General features: G+C 37.0%; 2 protein-coding genes across 2 annotated transcripts; one reads left to right on the forward strand and one right to left on the reverse strand.

Moving 5' to 3' along the window:
* Positions 1-9,050: 9,050 nt before the first annotated feature.
* LOC114311931 (SNF1-related protein kinase regulatory subunit gamma-1-like) lies at positions 9,051-15,324 on the reverse strand. Its single transcript, XM_082918278.1, has 6 exons — positions 15,105-15,324; positions 14,124-14,140; positions 12,933-13,118; positions 10,209-10,301; positions 9,351-9,433; positions 9,051-9,246 (listed from the first exon to the last, which is right to left on the reverse strand). Exons 1-6 carry the CDS (start codon positions 15,322-15,324, stop codon positions 9,051-9,053), a joined length of 795 nt encoding a protein of 264 aa, XP_082774404.1.
* A 1,951-nt stretch (positions 15,325-17,275) lies between these two features.
* LOC114311944 (uncharacterized) lies at positions 17,276-18,891 on the forward strand. Its single transcript, XM_082918279.1, has 4 exons — positions 17,276-17,474; positions 17,847-17,912; positions 18,111-18,485; positions 18,659-18,891. Exons 1-4 carry the CDS (start codon positions 17,276-17,278, stop codon positions 18,889-18,891), a joined length of 873 nt encoding a protein of 290 aa, XP_082774405.1.
* The last annotated feature ends 5,806 nt before the right edge of the window (positions 18,892-24,697 follow it).

The following is a 24,697-nucleotide window of genomic DNA, read 5'->3' on the forward strand; positions in this document are numbered from 1 at the left end:
TGAGTCTTCAAGTCGTCGAAGCAAATCACCCCGAAAGGAAAGGCAACAACCGTTGGGTTTATCCTTCTTAGTCCTGGATCTTTGCCTTGACATTATCAATGGTATCAGGGGAAGTTTGGCAATGCGCAAGTCATGGGCTTGGGCACAGTTGGCTCAAGGCATTGCAAACCGTGGAGGACTTCCGGGTGACGGGAGTTGATTCGGCGCTGCGGCTTTACCAATGCGTATTTTCCGTTTTTTAGCTTTTGAGGTTGAAAATGGGTATTGTAATGCTCAAATGCGGGTTGCGTTTATGTAACAACAGTTTAATCAAATAAAAATTTTTATTTCAAACATTTGCGTCTTATTCTGAATTTTTTATATGCTTAGTTAAGATCCTTATTTCGGATGTTGGCGTGTTTTGTTTTGTTTCGTTTTGTTCAAGCCGAAGGGTACTCCGAATACGGAGGTATGATCTGCCCTAAGGTGTCATGCACCAAAGGGGGCTCCGAATCCGGAGACTTAATGTGGCTAATCGTGATATCCACGAAGGGCGCTTCGAATCCGGAGTCTTAATCGGCCCTAAGGTGTCATGCACCAAAGAGGGCTCCGAATCCGGAGACTTAATCAGCCCTAAGGCGTCATGCACCAAAGAGGGCTCCGAATCCAGAGACTTAATGTGGCTAATCGTGATATCCACAAAGGACGCTTCGAATCCGGAGTCCTAATCAGCCCCAAGGTGTCGTGCACCAAAGGGGGCTCCGAATCCGGAGACTTAATCGGCCCTAAGGTGTCATGCACCAAAGGGGCTCCGAATCCGGAGACTTAATCGGCCCTAAGGTGTCATGCACCAAGGGGGGCTCCGAATCCGGAGACTTAATATGGTCAATCGTGATATCCATGACGGGCGCTCCGAATCCGGAGACCTAATCGGCCCTAAGGTGTCATGCACCAAAGGGGGCTCCGAATCCGGAGACTTAATCGGCCCTAAGGTGTCATGCACCAAGGGGGGCTCTGAATCCGGAGACTTAATGTGGCCAATCGTGATATCCACGATGGGCACTCCGAATCCGGAGTCTTAATCGGCCCCAAGGTGTCGTGCACCAAAGGGGGCTCCGAATCCGGAGACTTAATCGGCCCTAAGGTGTCATGCACCAAAAGGGGGCTCCGAACCCGGAGACTTAATCGGTCCTAAGGTGTCATGCACCAAAAGGGGCTCCGAATCTGGAGACTTAATCGGCCCTAAGGTGTCATGCACCAAAGGGGGCTCCGAATCCGAAGACTGAATGTGGCCAATCGTGATATCCATGAAGGGCGCTCTGAATCCGTAGTCTTAATCAGCCACAAGGTGTCGTGCACCAAAGGGGGCTCCGAATTCGGAGACTTAATCGGCCCTAAGGTGTCATGCACCAAAGGGGACTCCGAATCCGGAGACTTAATCAGCCCTAATGTGTCATGCACCAAAGGGGGCTCCGAATCTAGAGACTTAATCGGCCCTTAGGTGTCATGCACCAAAGGGGGCTCCGAATCCGGAGACTTAATGTGGCCAATCGTGATATCCACGAAGGGCGCTCTAAATCCGGAGTCTTAATCGGCCCAATGTGTCGTGCACCAGAGGGGGCTCCGAATCTGGAGACTTAATCGGCCCTAAGGTGTCATGCACCAAAGGGGGCTCCAAATCTGGAGATTTAATGTGGCCAATCGTGATATGCACGAAGGACGCTCCGAATCCAGAGGCTTAATCGGCCCCAAGGTCTCGTGCACCAAAGGGGGATCCAAATCCAGAGATTTAGTCGGCCCTAAGGTGTCATGCACCAAAGGGGGCTCTGAATCCGGAGACTTAATCGGCCCTAAGGTGTCATGCACTAAAGGGGGCTCCGAATCCGGAGACTTAATGTGGCCAATCATGATATCCACGAAGGGCACTCCGAATCCAGAGGCTTAATCGGCCCTAAGGTGTCATGCACCAATGAGGGGCTTTGAATCGTCGACATGACGAGCGCTACAATGGGGTTTGAGAAATGAATTGAGCGACGAACAAAAATGGTTTGCATTGCAGAAGTGATATATATATACGTATCAATGCCCACAGGTCGGGTCAGTGATAGGGTTTTCATAAAATCTCTGCTTGTGCCGATTGCGCGGAGCCACGAATTTCTTCAATGCCATGGGCTGTCGGGAAGCGCACAAGCTGATGATAAGTGCTTGGAACGACCTTCAAATATGTGACCTGGTTTGTCCCATGATGACATTATATGGCGAAGGGAGCTTTACGACCAGGAATTCTACTTCGACCGTTCTGGAGCCCGCTCGAACAGGTAGTATGATCTTCCCTAACGGGTACTCAGGATTCGTATTAAAGCCGAACAATGGGTGAGGCGCCAGAGATAGATCTGACTCGTTAAAGCCGAGTTTGATGAAAGTTTTGTAATGCATAACCTCTGATGTACGCCCTAGGTCTATGAGAATGCGTTCAATGGTGAACCGATTTACACGTAATTTGATGACTAACGGATCGATGTGGGAGGCTATTGTGCCACTAAGATCGGAGTCATTGAAAATAATTGTCGGAGCTTCTCTGGGCCACTCGGTCGGAATACGTTGCCCTTTGGAGATTGGATGCGATTGAATTGTGTGCACGGTTGGGGATGCAGGCAGGCTGTAGATTATATGGATCACGCCAAGTGGAGGTGAGTCCAGCCTCAAGGCTAATGCCTTGATTGGCTTTCCCTCTCTCACGCACTGTTGTAGTCGGCCGTCTTGCACCAGTTCTTCCAGGTGATCCTTTAATGCGTAACAACTCTCAGTTTCATGGCCGTGATCTTTGTGATACTCGCACCGCCTATCCCTTCTTCGCGTGTCGGGTGGCCCCACCATCTTTGACGTCCATTTGAAAAATGGAAGGTGTTGGACTTTGGTCATTATTGCAGTGATTGGTTCTGACAACTCTGTGTACTTCTTGTTAGCACGCCTCGAGCGCCTGCTGTCGACTTGCAGTTGTTCATTCGTCCGATGGGAGCATTGATCGCTTGATCGGCGAGAGTCCCGCTTTTTGTCTCGTTTAGCGCGTTGCCATGGCTCAGGGCTCGGAGGTGGCATGGAACTTATTGGTTGAGCAATTTCAAGGGGGGCCGTTTTGTTGGACATTTGTCCGGTTTTTATTCTCAAGGCATCATCTTCCACTTTGCAATACTCTTCAACTTTCTTCATCAACGCCCAGACTGTTTTGGGGGGTCTTCTGGTCAAGGAACTGCGAAGAGCACTGTCAGGATGTAGTCCCATTTTGAAGGTGGTGATGGCCATGGAGTCGTTGCAAGCGTCGTCAACGAGGTTGAAGTACTCCCAATAGCGTGCCGAATACGCTCTTAGCGTTTCTCCTGACTAGATCTGCATAGCCTAGAGAGAGTCGGCCTATTTCGGTTGTACCTCATTGGTGATGAACCTGGCCCTGAAGGATTTCTATAATTGATGGAAGCTTTTGATCGAAGCCAGCTCCAGCTTGTAATACCACCTGACAGCTAATGGCTCCAGGCTGCTGGGGAATATTCGACACATGAGGTCTGCATGCAATGTCATGGCCTGCTTGTAATGACAGATATGATCAGTAGGGTCTGATTTTCTATCGTAAAGAGTGAATGATGGAGCATTGAACTTCTTGGGCAGGGCCGCCTTTGCAATCCGTCGGTTAAAAGGATCGTGCTGGTCTTCTTCATTTGAACTGCTTCTTCTGCGCTTGTTCATTGTATGTAGACTCTTTTCGAAGGAGCTAGAAGTTTCAGATCGTCCCTCCTTCTTGAGCTCCGTGGGTAATGAGTTGGAGTCGCTATCGGTATCCCTTGGTCGAGCTCGAGGTCGTTGTCCACCTGCCCTCGGAGGTCGTTCGGGATCTTGGCGCACGGCTTCTCTGGATTTTGCTACTTGCAGGGCCAAATCTTGACGGAGATGTTCATTTTCAGCGATCATGTTCTCTAGCCTTTGTTCATTCTGCTTTGCTTGTTCCATGATCGCTTGCATTGTCTCTTGCACTGAAGTCGTTGGTGAGTCGAAGTTCAAGGTGCGTCTTGCAGCGATGGTTTCCTTTCTGAGCATATTTGCTAGAGGGAGGTCATCTCTCTCTACGGTCTCGTCAGTGGCTATCAGAGGATCTTCAGTCACGCCTGCCATGGATGTATTTGAGTATTCCCACAGACGGCGCCAATTGTGGAGAAGTGGTTTGGAAATACTCTTTAGATCATGGGAGACGCTAGTGATCCTCAGCTAGTCACTTGAAAAGATACAAACACTCCGGTCGGGGTGCCGGAATTAGCACTCCGATGGACAAGTCAATTCAGACACTCAGGATAGGTTATTTACTAAGTTAAGTGAAGTGATTCTTACATACCTTTCTCAATCCATTGTTCCTGTATTTATACCTGTTCCTTTTGATCCCCGGGGCCAAGGCCTACTTTTTAATCATTGTCCTTTCTCTTATTCGGCTCTGAGGATCTACACTTATTCGGCACATATATTATATTCGGCTTCCCATTCTCGTAGGATACAGCCAATTAATATCAGTCTTCTAAGGTATGCACCTTTTGATTTTGCCATTACTCGGCTCCCACAGCATGTGTTTTGTTGCCTCATTTTCATCCTGTATGGCCACTGATTTGGGTGTGGCTGAGGCCCATTCATTTTGGTTTAAGTCTATGTTGCATCGAGTATGCCATTGTAGTTCATAGCATTGAGTATGCCGCGTTGTCGCATGTTTGATCATTGCATTGCACATGCCTTGTTCACTTCATTGCGTATGCCATTGTTAGTTCATGGCATTGCGTATGCTATTGTTAGTTCGTAGCATTGCGTATGCTAGTTTGCATGTGTGCACGTCATCCTTTGCATGTTTGCATGACTTGGTTACATCGCCTTAGGATTGCATGCTTGAGGTCGCATTGTGCATGCCATTCTACTTGTTGCATTATGTTCGGAATAGGAGTTAGTCCAAGCACGGGAAACGAGGGACGTTTCATACTCCAAGTGATGAAACGTGCCTCGATTCTCGATCGCCGATACTCTTGACTAACACATGATGGAGTTTAGGCATTTATGTGTTTATATGTGCATTCATTTGACATTGAGTCGTGCAATCCGACACCTCGGCCATCATGCATCGAGATGCGTGATTGGTGGCTCGAGGATCAAGGGCTACACTCCCTAAAGCTTATGCAATGATGGGGAGAGTGGTCGTGCACACATTTGTTGCAAATACCTTGCTTTCTCTCTCTTGTGCCTTTGTTGCAGAAAATGCAGAAACCAGGAGAAGAAACTGGTGGGCCGGCCAGGTTTTCTGGCAGGCCGACCACCTTTTCTGGTTTTCACCACCAAGGGTGGTCGGTAGGTGGTCTCCAATGCCTATAGCTGGTTAGCAGCCTTCCCACAGATTCCCGGGGTGGAGTTTCGTCTCTCTAGAGCTTTGTGCAAGTTTCTGAGATCAATTACAAACAAAGGCAAGTCGGGGCATCGCGAGGGATTTCCGAGCAAGGCAATTCGAGCATACATGCATCCTTCATCATCCGAGGCAGAGCTGAGGCAGCCCATTTCACATAGTTTGCATGCTTATTTAATTGCTAATTTAGTTGATTTGTTAATTAGTTAAGTGTTGTGTAATAATTAGTTGTGATTTGTTATTCATTTCGTCTTGTAATAATTAGTTTAATTAGATTAGCTTAAATTAGCTAGTTGGTTCTGTATTATTTATTCGGACCCTCCGTCGAGCGGGCAAATTTTGTAATAAGTGTGCGTGTGTGTGATGCATGTATTCCAACCCCACGTCTTTCTCCCTTTTATTTACCAGTTTACGATGGTTAGTTTTAGGGCATGTTTTAATTAGCATCCTTATGCTTCGCATGCTTGCATTCATTCATCTGTCTCACATGCACCGGGCTCGGCGCATCATACTAACTGCATTGTATTTCAATTCCGAGTTGAATGCATGTTATCTGTAGCACCTCATATGCCATCTTAGAATAGCCGAGCCTATCTTAGTTGCATCTTGCATGTGTTGCATTAGTCATCTTAACATGAACTAGGATCATGCATTGATTACTAACTAGTTTCTGTTTTGGCTTGGAGTACTCGGTGAGTGTTTATGCTTTAGCATCCTTGCATGTGTGTGAGTGACTGCCATGATAGCATGCTTGCCATGAGGCTAACTGCTTATGTGATATAACTGCCTGAATGCCTGTGGGTGAAGGTTGGATTATTTGAATTGGAACATTTCATTGATTGCGAGTTTTAAGCCCACTTGAGAGTGGCAAATCACCATATTTTTCTAAGCCCACTTGAGGGTGGCAAAATCCGCATTTTAGCCTGCTTGCGAGTAGCAAACCGCTTTCAAAAACAAACATGAGATGTTTTGTTCCAACTTAGGTGATCCAGTCTATACTTGTATGTTGTGCGCATCACATAGTAATTCTCGGCTAATAAACTAGAATAAGAACGCATGTGTTTTCAAAAACAAGATATCATGTTTAGTAGTGGCCGATCTTTGATCGGGCGAGCGGGGGTGCTCATTGCATGACCTTCCCCAATTGTACCCAAGTTCTCGAGCCGAGGCAACTTTGGTGATGACGGACACATGGCCTTAGGCACGAGTCAGGGTTTCCTAAATTCCCCCAAAATAAAATATTTAGGTGGCGACTCTGTATCTGGCAAAGCAGTTCATGTTTGGCACTTCTTTCTAAAAATCAGTTTTTCAAAATGATTTGCTGGATTTAGACTCTTTGGTGATTTATCGATCTTGCATTGCACTTTGTGAGATCAGATTAAGAACCGTGACATTGAGTCTGAACTGTAGTGAGCCCAAATGAACAAAACGAGATTTTCCCGGGACGTTCGGGGACGTCTACAACAGGCCCAAACATTCTTTATTTATTTGGAAACAGGTAACTAAACATTTCTTATTTGTTCGGGAACAAATAACTGAAGCAGTAGTAGAACCTGACAAACAAATGAGGTTAAACCACCCTTGGGTGGTCGATCGGAGAGTAAAATCCTGTCCAGTTTTACTCACACAGAGAGCATACAAGTACAGTGAAGCCATGAATGAATGATAGAAAACCAACTAGAGAAGTATGAAAATGGGTTATGTTGTGTGTAAAAAGAAGTAATAGAAAAAAAAAATTAAACAAATTAACAAACCTCATAATGACACGGAGAAAAAACTTCTTAAGAACCACAAATTTTTTCTACTGGTTTTGGGAGGTTCCACAATCGTAGGTTTTGTTAGGGTTTTAGAAGAAAAACTTTTTAGGGTGTGAGGGATGGAGAGGTGTGCATTTGAATAGGTGGAATATTTTTATAAGAATAATTTTGATATTATTTGATAAGAAAAGAAAATTTAAAAATTTTACAATTTATAAATAAGAATCCAAAGAATTGAAAGATTCAAAATAATTTATAAGGAGCAAATAGCGGCACTTCTTTTCAATCAATCCCCCTTTTTTTATTTTAGATTTGGGGCCCAAGGAGGAGCGCTCGGATCCTCTTGAGGGAATTTTCCTACGGTGATGAGGAGCCTCAACAAAAAATAAAAAATAAAAAAATAAAACAAAACAAAACAAAATAAAAAAACAAAAAACAAAATAAAAACAAAACAAAATAGACGCTGGTAGAGAACAAAGGAGACCGGTATTTTTTTATTTATTTAAGATTTTGGGCCCAAGGAGGAGCGTTCGGATCCTTTGGAGGGAATTTCCCTACGGTAATGGAGGGCCTCAACAAAAAAACAAAAAACAAAACAAAACAAAATAGACGCCGACAGAGAACAAAGGAGATCAGACACCGATGGCGACCACCATGGCGAAACACCAAAATGGCTTCAATGGCTTCCTCTTCAATTTTCTCTACACCTTTTCTTGGTTTCACTTAAACCAAATAACCTAAACCCAACCCAAATTCTTTGTTTGTGTATTCTTATGCAGCTTTCCATGCTTCATCTCATAAATCCTCTTTTGTGTAATGTTGTAGAATTGGGTAAAAGTCGGATACTATTAGGCCTGTTTGGTTGGGTGGATTCGGAGGGAGAGAATAGAGCTCCGTTTGCTTTGTTCGCCAGAGGGAGAAGCAAAAGTTATAACCATCAATGACTCGTACAATTCCATTTGCAATCTCATGACTTGGCCTAAGAAAGCAAAGAATGAAGGAGAGTAAAATGGAAGAGACTTATTTATTTTGGGTAAATAATGTTGAAGGTCCTTTTTTATATGACACCTCCACGGAACGTCCTTTTTTATATACCAAAAAACAAATGCTTTATTTATTTATTATGGGTAAATACCATTGAAGGTTGTTTTGGGAAGTGGATAGAAAAATGCTTGGAAGTTCTAATTGAGTACCTCTAATACACCCCTAATGATATGAAATGGATCTCACTCCTCACTTATCGTCCTTCCTCTCTCTATCTGTCTCTATTTCTTATCTCTTCCACCTCATTAGATGTCAAAATAGAGGTGATATATTAAGGGATGTAGCACCACTCAAGTAGATATTGTAGTTGGTTTTTTAACTTTTTATGAAAATACGTATAAAAAGATAAAGAGAAAAATTGAGGCTGTGTTTGGAAGTGTTTTGAAATTATAGTTCCACCTTTATACTCTAGTATGATGTTTGGTTTGAGCTTTGGAAAGTTAATTTCACCTCCTGTTTTGAAAACTCGTTCCAGACAGGCTTTTAAATTTTGAAATTTAGCCTATTGGATGTCCAGCCGGTTGACCTCTATAGTGCCAATTTTTTTTTTTTTAATTTTTTTTTTTTTGCACTAGTGTGTTTTTTTTTTTATATTTTTAATAAAAAAATATTTTTGAATTTTTTAAAAAAATTTATGAGGTTTTAATAGATTTTTAAGTTGTATATTTAGTTATGAGTTATAAATTTTTGTATCAGATATCATATGTCACATCAAAAATTCCTAACTCAATTCAAAACTCATTCACCAAACAAATTTTCTACACTCAAAACATAATTCCAAAACTCATAAACTCAAAATACAACTCATACTCTCAAATCATAGCTAGAAAACTCTACCAAACACAACTTTACTTTATGTTGTTAAACACATCATTATTGTCTAGTAGAAGATGAAAATCACCATTCCTCACACAGCCGATAAGCCTTTTAGTTTCCCGTTGTACAACTGCAACTACACCTATTTGGTTTTCCCACAAAACTTGCATCGTCTTTGTGATGCTTTGGTCTTCATATACCAAAATAGCACGATCGCCATTTTCAAAGCTAGACAGAGAAGAAAGATGAATTGAATGAGTTAAGAACATGTGTGGCAGCCACTACATATAAATATTCTAGAATTTTCATTACAAAATAAGCTTGGTTTCAACCAAAACTCAGACAGAGCCTTGTCTGCAATGCTATCGAACCACTCTAGTCCACTTGATTGAAGGAGCAATTGGATTACTGCATTCTACCAGAAGCAAACAACAAATGTTCAGCGGAAAAAGGAAAACAAACGAGGATTTCATACTCCATTTGCTTTAAAAATAATATAGGTGTCCAGAAAAAATTGGATGGAACCAGTAAATCAATCCAATTATTATTTTTAAATATTTTTGTAACAAGTAAAAACATGTGTGTATAAATAGCTAACAAGATTTGAATACCAATCTTGACTGTGGAATTGACAAGGTTTGACTAAATCAACTACATTGATTGTTGTTAATTTCTTTACTATTACAAAACATATAGTATATACCATACTCATATTATATAAAATTTATACAAGCATAGAATCTAATTGGTTTCTACAGTTTAGTTCTAGTTGGATTACATAGGCTCAATGGGTCAAGTATGGTTCTAATTTTTTTCAGAACTATAGGGATTGGTTTGTTTCCTGGTTTACTAAAAAACCAGACCAATCCGATCTATGAACGGCCCTACAAATTAGCAAGCTTATAAAGTTGTTTAGCTGAACTACCTGTGTGACAAAACCAATGACCTTAGCTCTAGATTGCTCGGTAACAGGCACAGATTGTAGCTAGTGCTTGGAAAGAAGCAACAGAACATGGAATAGTGTATCATCCAAATGCACGGGAAAAAAGGGATCCCAAATGAATGACTTTGCTAGCTCACCAATCTATTCATCAAGTATATTAATATATACATATGAATGTTATTCATTCTTTAGTAGACTTTGTTAATGATGCTTTAACAAACGAAGTCTAAGCGAAGGAAAAATACACCTTAGTTTGAGCAATGTGAGGATTGTGTTCTAACATGGAGAAGATTCCACTGCTGCTCTCGTCTTTGGTGTGAGTACCGATTTTTTCACATTCCTATAAAAGATAATTTTAAGAGAACTTAATCCATCTTTCAATATTTAATTATGAAAGTATCAATTGTGATCATCAACATCATCTATTTGGCGAAATTTGCGTTTGTGGGAACCAAGTTTGTGATAACCCTATCCCATGTTATGTTAATTAATCTTAATTTTGATTGTGGTTATGTGCTTAATACGATTTTGAGTGCTACTTATATGATTATGTGTGTGTTTGAATTCCTATCTGTTCAACGTAGGAAAATGTGTTTTATTTTCTACCATAGAATTTAAATTGAAAGTCGTAGAGGCGTCAGAAAGTGAAATTGACTGTATTTTTGTGCTTAGCGTGATTTTTAGAACCTACAGTGAAATTTAATTAAAAAATGATTCGGATCAAAATAATTAGATTGAGTTGATTAAATTAAGCACAATTACTTAGCCTTAATCAAGTTTGATTAGGCAAGCATATATAAGAGCCTAATTACACTTATATTCATTCTTGTGAGCTCAAAAATTTGAAATAGACACTTTAGAGAGAGAGTGAGCTGAATTTAGAGAGAGGAAGGGCTCAACATTGAAGATTTTGCAAAGGAATTCAAGAACTAACTGGATTAGCTCAAGACTTAACTATATTTGGGAAAATTGGAGCTTCTAGGTGAGTAATTGAACTCAAATAATTAAGTGAATTCAAAGATAATATGAAGCTAAGACCAAGATTTAAGATGAATATGATGAATTTGAAGTCAATACACACATGAATGTAAGAGATTGCCATGAATTTGCATATTTGAGAATGAAACATATAGTTCATGTTGATTTGAGCGTCATTTAATACATGCATGTAAGAATTACCATAGTATGAAACTTGATTCTAAGTATTCATGTTTGTATTTGGAAGATGACTTTTGGAACATGAAGAATACGGCACCAAATCATACATACATGCATAATTTTGTTGAACCTCATGAGTTTGAGCATCAACTATGCAATTTGAGATGAAAATAGAAGCTACACTTCACATGCATGAAAGATCCAAGAAGGTATAAGGTTTGTTTGCATGAGTCTTGAAATTATGAAAATAAATTTAATATAATTGAACTTATGTGATGAATTCACGGGAATTTGAACTTTAAATCTTGTGAAGTTGACATTTATATCATGTTAGAGGTTGTATGGTTGCCATATAGGCCATATCATGAAAATTACACCATATGGAGTCATGTTTTGAAGCTCAAATAGCTTGTTGGAAAACCCAGAAATCGACTTCTTCGCTCGAGCGAAGAATGAAGGAAACCAGAAGTTTTGCAGACATTGAGGTCCGCTTGAGCAAGAAGAGTTGCGCTTGAGCAACCACTCACATCTTGGTTCGAGCGAGCAGAGTTATGCTCAAGCGTAAAAATGAAGCAACTAGTACTTCAACAGACCAAAGGAGTCCGCTCGAGCGAGCAAAGCTACGCTCGAGCGAGAAACCTTGTTTTAGAAAATTTTGAAAAGCTATTTCATGTTCTACTTTCCGTTCTTTTCTACTTTTAAGCACTCTTAGGTATGCATTATGCATTATAAATGGATTAAAGAGTAAGAAAGAAGCCTAAGAGAATTGAACAAGTTAAGAACAAATTGAATTACTTGTGACCCAATGTGTTATGAAATGTGTAGGATCAAGCACAAGGGCAAATCTATCAACGGAACACTGTGAGTAATACTTTAGTAAAGATATGTTCATATATGCTATTTTTAAATAAAGCTCACGTGTAAGTTTTCTGATCTTGTGATTTTATATTACGAATGAGAATTCTACCGTTTGAATATTATGATGGGCCAAAGGCCACTTGAATATGAATGTAATAGGGCAAAGGCCGTTTGAATGAAAAGGGTGATCACGATCACGAATATGAAATGCGCATAAATATGAATATGAAAATACTGGGCCCAAGGCCATTTGACACATTTGAAATGTTTGAATTGAGCCAAAGGCCGTTTAATGAATCTGACAAGTTATACAATGGGCCCAAGGCCGTTTAATATGTTTGCTAAGGATCTAAAAGGGGCCCAAGGCTGTTTGACATGTACAACAAAAACACAGAATACGCCTAAGGCCGTTTGTATATGAAATTCACGGGTTCGATGTACTTAATATGAATCTCATTCATATGACCCTTTACTTTGGTATTATTCACTGGGCGTTAGCTCACTCTTATTTATATGTATGTAGGTGAGCAAAGGGACGTTCAACCCCAGCCTTAGTGAAGTTTAAGAAAGGAACCCGAGTTTTGTGGAGTCAGCCCAAGTGCCTCACGCATGAGGCTTTGTTTATGATCTTTTGCTACTTCCGTTGGTCATGATAGACCATTTATGTTTATAAGCTTTCTTTTTGGTATAGCTGACTATATGTTCAAATGATCATGGATGTACAAGATGTAAACTTTTGGTATGTGGTGTGAGTTATTATCAAGTATATGGGAAATGCCTTTTATTTCCCATGTAAGCACAGCTCATTGGACAAAATTTTTAAACCTGCTTCCGCTTTGACCCTTATTTCTATTGAAACATGCTTGATCAGGTTTGAGGCCGTAGGTAATCTCATGATTACTAGCCAATTATGACCTTAATCTATAGGGGCGGGTTCAGGTCATGACAAAGTTACCTCAAGAGACCAAAGAAGCATTCTAGCAAAATCAACGAAACCAATATAGCGATCCAAAAGTTTATGGCTGGTGATATCTGGGTCCCTATCCATGTCTGTATGTAAGTCATCAACTATGGGAGCACCAAACACATTCTTCTCATACAACAAACGAATTGCATCTCCCAAACAATACTTGGTTTTGAGCTGCAAGACTTGCACAAGTTAAAAGTTGCAATAAGTATTAACAATTAAAAAATAAAAATAAAAAAATCTTAATCATCCATAATATTTGAACCCAACATTTGAAACAAGTAAATACATATGGATGAGTATGAATTCAACAACTAAATCTTGATATTTTTGCACTATGCTGGCCAATAACTTTCATTGTAGTCAAATGTATTAAGAATAAATCAAACATTCGTTGACCAGTAAAAAAAAAGATAAAATTCTCCAGATAATATATAGAAGCACTCTTGTCACATTTCCCATTCTTATTCTATTGGGATATCTTTGCATATATATATATATGAGAAAAACTAGTGATATTTCACAAAGCACACATGATTTCAAATGAGTTTGACAGAATATGATTGACATAATATTAGATAAAGGCAAGCACATAGCCATTTTAGAATATATTTAAGAAAATACTATAATAATTACCCTTATCCTTATAAAAAAGAAAAAAAAAATCACCAGAAAAACCAACGTGCCCACTTATCAAAGACCAAAAAATAAATAAATAAATAAATAAATAATAATAATAATAATAATAATAATAATAATCTAAGTTTTTTTGAAATAAAATTTTAATTAGATAGGGACTTTTTCTAATTTATAATATTTATGAACTTATATTTTAATTTTATAGTTCTTTCATGAACTAAATATGTTTGAATTAAATATTTTAAGAACTTAATAGATTTAATCGATAATTTAAGAACTACATAAACTTTGATTTATATACTTTTGGAACTTAGTAAACTCAATTAATAATTCAGAAACTAAATAAACAATTTAGCGATAATTTAGGGATATGAGGGGTAATAAACCCAATAAAATGATAGTCACTACCCTCAAAATGGTGTGTATTATATGCAAATTATGTCATTTGTGAGTTTAATTATCACAAATGGCAATACTCAATCCTATAGGAGTTATAACTAAAAATAAATAAATAAATAAATAAAGTTATAACCAAAATACCTTATAACCAAACAACTCTGATCATAACCAAAATAATGACATAACTAACAATATAATAGGTAAAGACACAAAAAGGAATGTGTACGATAGAATTTCCCCTGCTATATACTTCGATTCCCTGTGGATTTATCTTTAGTAGTGTTGTGTATCCACGTTGGTGGCTGTTATTAGTCTAAGACTTGGGGTTAGAACTTTGCTAAATTTGCTTACTATTTGGAATGCTTTCTAGCAGCTTCAAAGGACTGATTGGTACATTTCTGCTACTTCGAAGGTTCTCTGTTTCTGTTTCAGTTTGGTTCACTTTTTTGGTGTCTTCTTCAGCTTCTCTTCGAAGAAGTTTGTTCAATTTCAGGTCTTTCTTTGTGTTATTTGTAATTATTTAAACTCTACATTATAGTGAAATTGGATCACGGTCCGTGAACGTAAATTACGTTGAGACAATCACTTAAAAAGTTAGAAATTACTCGTCAGTGGATAAGAAAAAAAAAAATTGCCAAAATATAGAGGGTACAAGTTGTTCTGTGATAGGTACAAGTAAAAACCTATGATGTAATGATTGTGTACACATTTTCTGTTTCATTGTAATCTCATAAAAAGATTTATTTTTTCGTATTATTTTTATTTCTTTTCGATTACTTTATCCTTATAAAAAAATTATCTATTTTTTCCAAAGAGAATGAAATATATACGTTAAAATTTTTATTCGTTTTCTATCCAAATTTATGATGTGTTTTGCTCTTGAATTTGGGAAGAAAGGATTTAAAAAGGCATTTCACACAAATTTTTACTTTTTCTTTTCAAATCTCTTACCAAATCTATTTGATCATGAATTTAAGAAGAGATTTAAAAAGAAAAGAAAAAAGTATGTGAAATATAATTTCACCTAATTTTTACACATTTTCCATTTCCAAATTTATAACCACAGCCTAAACGTTGAGATTTAAAAGTATTATATAAAAGTGGGTCATACATTACACATACCGGTGGATGAGTTGTTGATGCTGGGGATGGAGCTGATGGGGATGTGATCAAGGAAGAGTTGAAGGGCATTAGATGAATCCACTGCATTTGCATTTGGCATCATGTTGTTTCCTCCTTTTCCTCCTCCATCTAATAAATCGTTGCAAGTTAGGGTTTCTTTCTTTTCAATGATTCCACCTTTTGATTCCTTCACTATTGCCTTTACTTGTCTCAAATCCATATCTCTTCATCTTCTCCATTTTTCAAACTTTAAAGTCTTCTGAGAGATTTTGCAGATTATAATATAACGGGTAAGAGTAATGTCAGACATATTAAGTTTTTTATTAAATAAATGATTAAATGTTTTATTATCATTTATTTGGTAGAAAATTTAAGGCTTATAACATTTTTTTTTTCTAAAATTATATTGACTTTTTTGAGGTTTATTTTTTATTTAAAGATGGGAATTACTATGTAGTCCTATGTAGGGGATCTATTTCCCTTCTAATCCCAATATATTTTTAATAGATTAATAAGTCCATAGTTTTTAAGTTTTATACCCAGAGGTCCCGTTTTTTATTTTCGTATTTTGTAAATGACTGTATTACCCTTTGTTTTGAGATCTATATATACATGAAAAATCAAATTTTTGCTCCGTTCAAAAAAGAAAATCAAATCTTAGTCTCTGCGATCTCAATTTCTCTTCGTTATGGCGATCTCATTGTGTTGTGTGGTCGATCTCATTGTGTTGTGAGGTGGATTTGGTTGTGCGATCTGAATCTCTGTGTACAGGCGATCTCTGCATACGTTCTCTCTCTCTCTTTCTTTGTGTATCTGGTTTGTATCTGTCGATACATATATGTATGTGTATGTATGTATCTGTCAATACATACATATATATATATATATATATATCTTTGTGTTTGTATACATATATGTATGTATATATAGATAAGCAAATTTGCGTGATCTCTGGTTTGTGTTTGACAATGTTGTTTTAGTTCTTTGTTTTGTGATAAATTTTGTTTGTTTGATATTTATTTTATTTTATTTTTATATGTGATATAGTGTAATGATTTTGATTTTGTTGATTTTGTTTGTTATATAGTGTAATGTGTTTTGAAGTTGTAGTTTGGAATTGTGAATTCTGGTGTTTTGACACTGATATGTTGTAAGTGTATAATTTTGCAGTTTTGAATTGTGAATTGTGTAGTGTTGGTACTGATATGTTGTAACTGTATAATTTTGCAGTTTGGAATCTGTGAACAATTGTTTGTTGGTTTGTGATTTTGTAGTATGGAGAGATGTTTCATGTTAATGTGCAAATACAGTAATTGTTGTGCTACTATTAAGATTAGTGAGGGATGTAGTTATGATGAAGTTGTTGAGAAAATATGTGCGAAGTTCAAGGAGTTGAGTGTTGGTCACTTTTGTTTGTTTTTCTCTATTGCTAGATATTCTAATTGTATTGTTGAATGTGATGATGATTTGTGGAATATGCTGTCAATGGTAAGTGGTAGTGGTTGTCATGTTGTTGATGTTGTTGTGGGTGATAAGAGAATTGTGGAGGTTGATGATGGTAATTCTTGTAGGATTGATTCTGTAATTGATGAGAGTTCTTTGGTTAACGATTGTGATGATTTTGGTGGTTTGTTGCCTAGTTTTTATCCAGAACCAAAGAGAGTTTTGTTGTCTGCTAGTTGGAAGGGGATTATACATAGTGTTGGTCAAGAATTTGAAGGTGGAGTGCCGGCGTTCCGCATTGCATTGGCTAAGTATGCAGTTGAGTGTGGTTTTGCAATGAATTATTTGAAGAACGATGCAACAAGAGTAACTGCTGAATGTATGATGAAGTCGTCTACGGGTTGTAAATGGTTTGTGCATGGAAAGGTGTTGATGAATTCTGGTATTTTTTTTATAATGAAGTTGAATAATGTGCATACTTGTGGGGTTGTGGCTCGTAGATCTTGTAGCAAAATGGTTGGTTCTAGACTTGTGTCTGATATTGTGCAAAATGATATTAGTGATAATCCGTTAACTCGTCCTATTGAAGTTAAAAAGAGTTGAAGAAGCAATATGGTATAGATATTTCTTATCGGGTTGCATGGTTAGGAGTTGATAAGGCAAGAGGTGGGTTGTTTGGTGATTTTGCAACTTCTTTTGACCAACTTCGATGGTACCTTGAGACGACTATGAGAACGAATCCGGGAAGTGTGTTTGAATTAGATGTGGATGAAAGTGGTGGGTGTTTTCAGAGGTTGTTTGTGGCATTTCATGGATGTTTGTATGGCTTTCAATTTTGTCGTCCGTTGTTGTTTGTCAATGGTACATTCTTGAAAGGGCGTTACAAGGGGCATTTGCTTGCAACAACATCAAAGGATGGTAATCAAGGTATGTATTTATTTGCAGTTAGGCCAAGTTTGAGAAGTCTCAAAAAAGTCAAAAATGTAAAAAGTTATTCAAAAAGTTAAAAAGTTATCACTATTCACCAAAAGTCAACAATTACGGCTACACAACTCCCAATACTAATTTTCCCCTACACATTAATTTATACAATTTTTTAATACATATTTTTTTTCATAAAAAGTCAAAAAATTAATCCAAACATTCATATTTTCAACCTCAACTTTTTAGTCTAAAAAGACAAAAAGTGCACTTATTTAGGACATCCCAAACAACCCCTTAGTATAGGTTTGGTTTGTCAGTGTGTTATTGTATTGTGAGTCTGCTAATTTTTGCAGTTTGATGTCATGTTGTTTGCAGGTCTGTTTCCTTTGGCTTTTGCGATTGTTGACGCTGAAAATCAAGATAATTGGATGTGGTTCTTAAGTCAGTTGTTAAAGGGTGTTGGTTCAGGCCGGAGATTGACCTTTGTGTCAGACCGCCAACATGGATTGCTAGACGCTCTTTCAGTGGTTTTTTCCAATGCACATCATGCATTTTGCTTGAATCATTTGAAGAGAAATTTGATTGACAAATTGGTGGGACTTCGTACTAACTATAAGCTGAGTTTGATGAAAATATTAGTTAAATGTGCTTATGCGCCAACTGTTGCTTTTTTCCAACGTTATATGGAGAAATTGAGGCGTATTGCTAGGAATGATAGAGTTGATAGTATGTTGGATGGTTTGCAAAATGATAAGTGGGCGAATGCATTTTTTAGAGGGAAACGATATGGTGGGATGTCATTTAATACTGCCGAGTCTTATAATAATTGGATTGGTGGGGCCCGTGAGTTGCCTATTACTTGTATGGTTGATATGATTAGGGTTCAAATCATGACTCAATTGTCGAATAGAAGAGCTGAATCTAAAAGATGGACTACGAAATTGTGTCCTGTTATGGAAAAGAAGTTGGTGGACTCTTTGGAGCTAGCTAAGTCTTGGGATGTGATTGTTGCTAGTGATACTGTGCTTGAGGTTCATTCTTCTATTTCTTTTTATGTTGATATTGGTAGACAGACTTGTTCTTGCCATGAATACAATTGAATTGTTTTCCTTGTTGTCATGCTGTGCATGCTTTGCGTAATAGTGGTAGAGATGTGTATGATTTCATTGATCCCTTTTTTCATGTAGATTGTTTTAGAGAGTCATACAAGGAATCTATTTATCCAGTGCCTTCAAGTGAAAGATTTGACTTTGATGGTACCAGTAGTTCGATCATCAAACCTCCTATAACGAAGAAGCAGCCTGGGCGGAACAAGAAAAAGAGGATACCTTCTAGGAGTGAGAATGTGAAGCAAATCAAGTGTGGGAGGTGCTTGAAATATGGGAATCACAATAAGAAGACGTGCAAGGCTGCTATATGAGGCCACAGTCTATTCTTTTGGATTTGTATTTGAATTTGAGGAATTATGATAATAAAAAATGTGATACTTGGTATTATGGAAGTAATGAATAAAGTTGAATGAATTGTTTTTTTGTTTTTTGATGTGTTTTTTAGTTATTGAAGTTGTTTTGTAACTGTTTTGTTTTGTTTTTTATTGTTATTTTTTTTGTGGGTTTGGTTGGTTTTATTTTTATGGAATGCACAGAAGGTTGTTAAAATTTTCTTATTGAAACTGTATAATATTGAAATGCAGTTTTACTACATGATTAATTTATTTCATATTTTATAGCGAGAAAACTGTAAAATTTTGGAATTTAATTTTCAATTTTGAAATGTAGTTCATCTATTTGTTAAGTCATGAAATTGGATGCATAATTGGGTAGCATAAATTTTGTTTGAGTAATGAAACTGTATAATTTTGCAGTTTGAAGAATTATAAGAAACAACCTGATGAAACTGCATAATTTTGCAGTTTTAAGAATTATTAGAAACAACCTGATGAAACTACATAATTTTACAATTTGAAAAATTATTATAAATAACCTTTACTGTATGAAAATATATGCAACCACAAACAAGTACACAAACAATCAGAAGTACAAGCACAATAATAATAACAAGAAGAAGAGCAACAATAACATCAATGACAACAATCATTTTCACCATAATAATCAGAAGAAGATCATTCCCAAAAGTATATAAAGTACTTGTCACATGTTTAAAAAGAAAAAAAAGAAAAAAAAAAAGAAAGAAAGAAAAGTACAAAGATATGTTCACTTGAATATTTGTATTGTCAAGAAGTTTGTTCATTGTTTCTATGATTTGGTATGTTTTGTTAACATTTGGTAGTGCTCGAGTTGCCAAGATCGGATTTCATAATTGACGAATTGACTGACGATTTCTGCTCGAAATTTGACCCACTCAGTTGGTCAAAGTGATTTCTGCATAGGTTGTCAGTTGATATATTGGTTGATAATATTACAGACGGCGATTACATAATCATTCCTGGAAAGTTTTAGATGAAGTTAATTAGTTAGGTAAAACTGTAAAATTTAGCATATTGGAATATTAGTTTATTGATTTTGTATCTTACGAGTGTGGGTTTTGTTGTGGGCATTCCTCAATTGATGCAATTACTGTCTCGCACTCTTGAGATGATAACATATTTCCTTGATTGCTGAGTAATGCTTTATTTCATCTGAGTTGATGTTGTTGCTACAAAATAGTTAGTGGGTGTTTTTGTTAGTTATAGTGATGAGTTGAGATGTTTTTAAAGGAATGGAACTAAGTAGGAAATTTTATTTAACTTACAATTTCCTTTGCAATTTCAAAGTGCTTATTGTGGTAATCTTTTGCTGGTCTCAAAGAGTCATAGTGTCTCCATATCCCATCAGCATTGTTAAAGACCACAATTGTCCAATGGTTGTCGTGGTTGACTGGGAAATGGATATATCTGTTTTTTATTACTTCTGGAAAATGGTTGTCCATCATTTTTTCTCTCAGTGCTTGATCTTGGTTTTGTAGTGGAGTCTATAAGTTATATATATGTTTGAAATATGTTATAAAACTATGTAGTAAGACATGTTAAGAAAGTAGAAAATTTTGCAGTTGAAATGTATGTTAAGTTTTGCTTACATTGATGAGTGTTGAGAAAACGTAAGATCTTCTCGCGTATGGATTCTTGCAAAGGCTAGATCATTTTTCTCAAATTCTTCAATGGTTGGTTAGAGTGCCAATTGCTTTTCTAAGAAGGCATCAATGACCTGAAATATGTTATATATGAGAATGTGTTAGGTTTGTGGAATAGGTTATTGAATATGAATAGAAACTGTAAAATTGTGCAGTTGGAGACCTACATTCCTATATAAGGGTTCCCTGTTGGTCAATCTGCATATATCTGAAAAGTATACACAATTTTCATCTTCGTTGCCAGACCTAACACAAGCACTTGATTGTGTGTTGTTGATGAGTTGAATTTGGTTTTGGTCTTTTTTGGATAGGCTATACCAAACCTTGTTTGTTTTGCGGTAAGAAATGACGAGTGACTTGTTTTGGATTGATTCTTCCTTGAAATCATCATCACTTTCCAATACTTGAAGTTGTGTCTTCTCTTGATTGGCATGCTCTTTTGGGTTGGTTTCAGCAGCAACTGCTTTCTCTTGGCCAATATCTTCTTGCATCTTTTCTTTCTATTGTTGTTTTGCTTCATGAGCACCCTCTTTTTGCTCGGGTTCAGTAGCAGGTTCTGTCTCTGTTTCGATTTCTTCTTTTTTCTTTTCATTCTTCTTCTGTTTTTCTTCATCTGTACCCTCTGTTGGTTTGGGTACATCAGCAGCAGCTTGTGTCTTGTTCCTTGTATCTTCTTTGGCTTTTGTCATTGGTTGGTATTCAAAATCTGGGTCATGTGCTTGTTTTCTTGACTTTTGTTTGATTCTCTTGACCATTGATCTTTGTTGGGGACTGCCATTTTTTTTGGTGGACATTTCCTTCAATTGATCTTTTTTTTTTACGCAATTCAGCCATGAATTTTTGTTCCATATCTTGCATTTGTGCTCTCATGGCTGATATGAGCTTGTCCTTGTCGTCCTCTTTGGTTGGTGTTTGTGGTTGGTCATGACCTACAAAAATGTTGGATTGTGTTTTGGTTAGTTTAATTAAATTTTGCAGTTTGCTTTAGTATTAGACAATGGTTTACCTTGTGCATGAAATATGTCAGATTTCTCTTGGAGTTCTTCTTGTTGGTTTGTCAGTTCTTGTTCATTAACTTGTTGTTGTTGGTTTGTTTGTTGTTCTTCTTGTTCTTGTTGTTGGTCTTCTTCTTCATCAGTGTCTTCTGGTTGATCACCTTTTGCTTCATGTCTTTCTTCTGCTTCATCATTGTCTTGTTGTTCATCAGGTTCTTCTTCTTCTTCTTCTTCTTCTTCTTCTTCTTCTTCTTCTTCTTTAGTTTCTTCTTCATCAACTTCTTCTTCATCAGTCGCTTGTTTTTTTTTCTTAATCACTCTCTTCTTCTTATTCATCACTTTCTGATTCTTCTTGTGGTTTTTGCTTTCTTTTCTTTTCTTTTTTTTTTGTTGTTCTTCTTGTTCTGATTCTGATTGATGTTCTTCTTTGAGAAAGTCATCCTCACTGTCTAGAAGTCTTTTTTTTTTTTTTTGTTGCTTTTGTTTTCTTTTTTCACTTATTGTCCTTTTTGTGGTCATGTTTCTTTGTTGAAGAGTCTGTTGATGTGATTTGATTGATATGCAATAACTGTATTTCTTGTTCAGTTGGGATTAAAGCACTTTGGTTAACCTGCATTGGAACAATGTGGCATATATGAGTAATACTGTAAAATTGGTCAGTTTCATAAGATGAGTTGTACTGTGAGTAATGTGGGTTAAGTGTCGAAATATGTTACTTGAAACTGAAAAATTTGACAGTTTTCATAATATGAGTGATGTGAAATAGATTTGTGCGTTTAAACTGTAAACTTTTGCAGTTTCATAACATGAGTGATGTTAAATAAGTGTGTGCTTTGAAACTGCAAACTTTTACTGTTTCATAATATGATTTGTACTGTGAATAATGTGAGTCAAGTGTTGAACATATGTTGTTTGAAACTGAAGAATTTGACAGTTTCAAAACATAATTTTTACTATAATGACTGTGAAAGGAGTGTTGAATAGATTTGTGCTATGATAGTATAGAAGAGTTTGAATACCTTTTCAAAGTGAGCAGGGCTGATGTGTTTCCACTTGGAGTACATTTTGCCAAGGTTCCATTTCATAAACCTTGGAAAGCCTTCTTTGTTGGATGATCGGAGGAGTTTACTGTGCTCACAATAACAGTACTGTAAAAAAAACTGAAATATGTTAGATAGTTAGAAATAGGTGGATGTCTGATATTTTGTGTGAAGTAGTCGAGTAATGTGTTTGCCAAGAGTAACATGACACATCCAGTGACATGTCTTGAGTTGTTGTTTGCATTTGCCATTGAATTCATCAGTGTGTCTTGTATTGCCTCAACCCAATTGTACTTCTTGATGTTGTTGAGATTGTTAACATAGTTGAGGAAACTCCAACTGAGTGTATGGCCTGTTGTAGGCATGAGAAGTTTTAAGCACAAGTAAAGGGTGATGACCCTTGCAAGATCTTGATGATCATTGGTTGATTTTCCTTTTTTTGTTTGTTGAAACATTTTGGTCAAAGACTTGCCATCCAATCTCTTTACTGATTTACATTTTCGTTTGTAAAATGGAAGTTCAAAATCTTTTGGTCTTGCATAGGATTTGGTGGTGATGCTGTCTTCTCCACAGTCGATACCAAAAATGAGCTTGACATCACTGTTTCTGAGTTTCATTTCATTTTTGCCAAGTATAAATGCTCTTTTTCTTTTGTTGTAGAGTGTTGTCATTTCTGCTACAATGGAATTGTAGCATCTGCACCAAGAGGCCTTCAGTTGTGTTGAGGAGAGAGCATTTATAATGGGCCAAAAAGAGGTTTTTTCCATCTCTGTCTGTTGGGTTTTTGTGAATTTGACCCCCTTCAACAGTTTGATTACTGTTCCGATGTTGGAACGGTAATTAAATTGTTGGACTCTCTTTGCAGGGACTACTGCTTTTTTCCCTTTTGATGCCTTGGTTTTTGTTATGGGAGTTGATTGGCTTTTTTGGAGCTTTCTTTTTTTGGTTGGAGGAGCTTCTTGTTTTTTTGTTGGCTTTCTTTTGTTTGTTTTTGTTGTGGTTGGAGGTGTGGTTGGTGTTTTTTGTGTGGGTGGGGTATGTGGTGTAGTTCTTGGGCTTTTTCTTGTAGGTAGTGTGGTTGTTTTGTGGGTTTTTTTGGTGGGGTCGGTGGTGTATGGTTGTTTTTGGTTGTGGTGGTTGGGTTTTTTGTGGAGGGGGAGATGTTGGTGGCATTTCAGTGGATACAGGAGACGGATTTTCAAAAGGGGAGATACTTAAATCCCTTATTGGATTTTTGGGCATATGGGTTTGTTTCTTCCAATATCTTCCAACAGCTATTTCTGAAGAAATAAAAGTGACAGTAGGGTATGAGTAATATAGTGACAAAACTGTATAATTTTGAAGTTTTATATGCAGTTTAATATGAAGTTATATGTATTTGTTGGTAACAGTTACGAAACTGTATAATTTGACAGTTTGATTTGCACTTTATAATAAGTTACCTATTTTGTTTTGAGTAGTGATTAAATTGTGTAATTTTGCAGTTTCATTTGCAGTTTGAATAAATTTAGACATGTTACTTGTAGAGTAATGAAATGAAACTGTATGATGTTGCGGTTTTTGTAAACAGTATCAACAATAGGAACAGCCCATTGTATTTTGTAAATAGCAATAATAACAACGAGAAGATTAAGTATTCAAAAATAACAACAATAAGAAAAGGCAATATTGAACAACAAGAATAAGAATAAGGTGTTGAATGTGTAAAAACAGGGATTTATGTGTAAAAACAGTGGATTAGAATGTTTAAAAACAGGGGACTAGAATGTTGTAAAAAGGGGATTATATATGAAAGAGGGTTTATACATTTTGAAGTATGTAAAATGTATATATACGAAATATGAAAGAATAATGTACAAATTTGAATGAAAAATAATGAATAGGTGAAGAGAGATGTTACTTTTTTTCCCCATTTCTGTGAATCGGAAGTCAGGAACTTTGAAATTTCTTCAGAGTGGTGATGGTTCTTCGTGTTGTTGAGAGTCGCCGATTGGAGAATATGAACGGCTTGGTGTTGTGTTGAAGATGAATGGTTTCGTTTTGTGGTTAGGGTAGGGTTTCA

The sequence above is a fragment of the Camellia sinensis genome, chromosome 3, assembly GCF_055761805.1.
Source record: "Camellia sinensis isolate YWXY chromosome 3, ASM5576180v1, whole genome shotgun sequence".
Taxonomy (NCBI): Eukaryota; Viridiplantae; Streptophyta; class Magnoliopsida; order Ericales; family Theaceae; genus Camellia; species Camellia sinensis.

Bases quoted from the DNA above. Each gene is read 5' to 3' on its own strand.
- LOC114311931 (XM_082918278.1), bottom strand. From the start codon at position 15,324: ATGGATTTGAGACAAGTAAAGGCAATAGTGAAGGAATCAAAAGGTGGA. The intron at 9,434-10,208 runs GTGTATTTTTCC...TGCTTCTGGTAG, and splicing joins CTCACATTGCTCAAACTAAG to AATGCAGTAATCCAATTGCT. The intron at 9,247-9,350 runs GTTGAAACCAAG...TTCTCTGTCTAG, and splicing joins AAGGCTCTGTCTGAGTTTTG to CTTTGAAAATGGCGATCGTG.
- LOC114311944 (XM_082918279.1), top strand. From the start codon at position 17,276: ATGAGAACGAATCCGGGAAGTGTGTTTGAATTAGATGTGGATGAAAGT. The intron at 17,475-17,846 runs GTATGTATTTAT...TGTTGTTTGCAG, and splicing joins ATCAAAGGATGGTAATCAAG to GTCTGTTTCCTTTGGCTTTT. The intron at 17,913-18,110 runs GTCAGTTGTTAA...TGAAAATATTAG, and splicing joins TAATTGGATGTGGTTCTTAA to TTAAATGTGCTTATGCGCCA.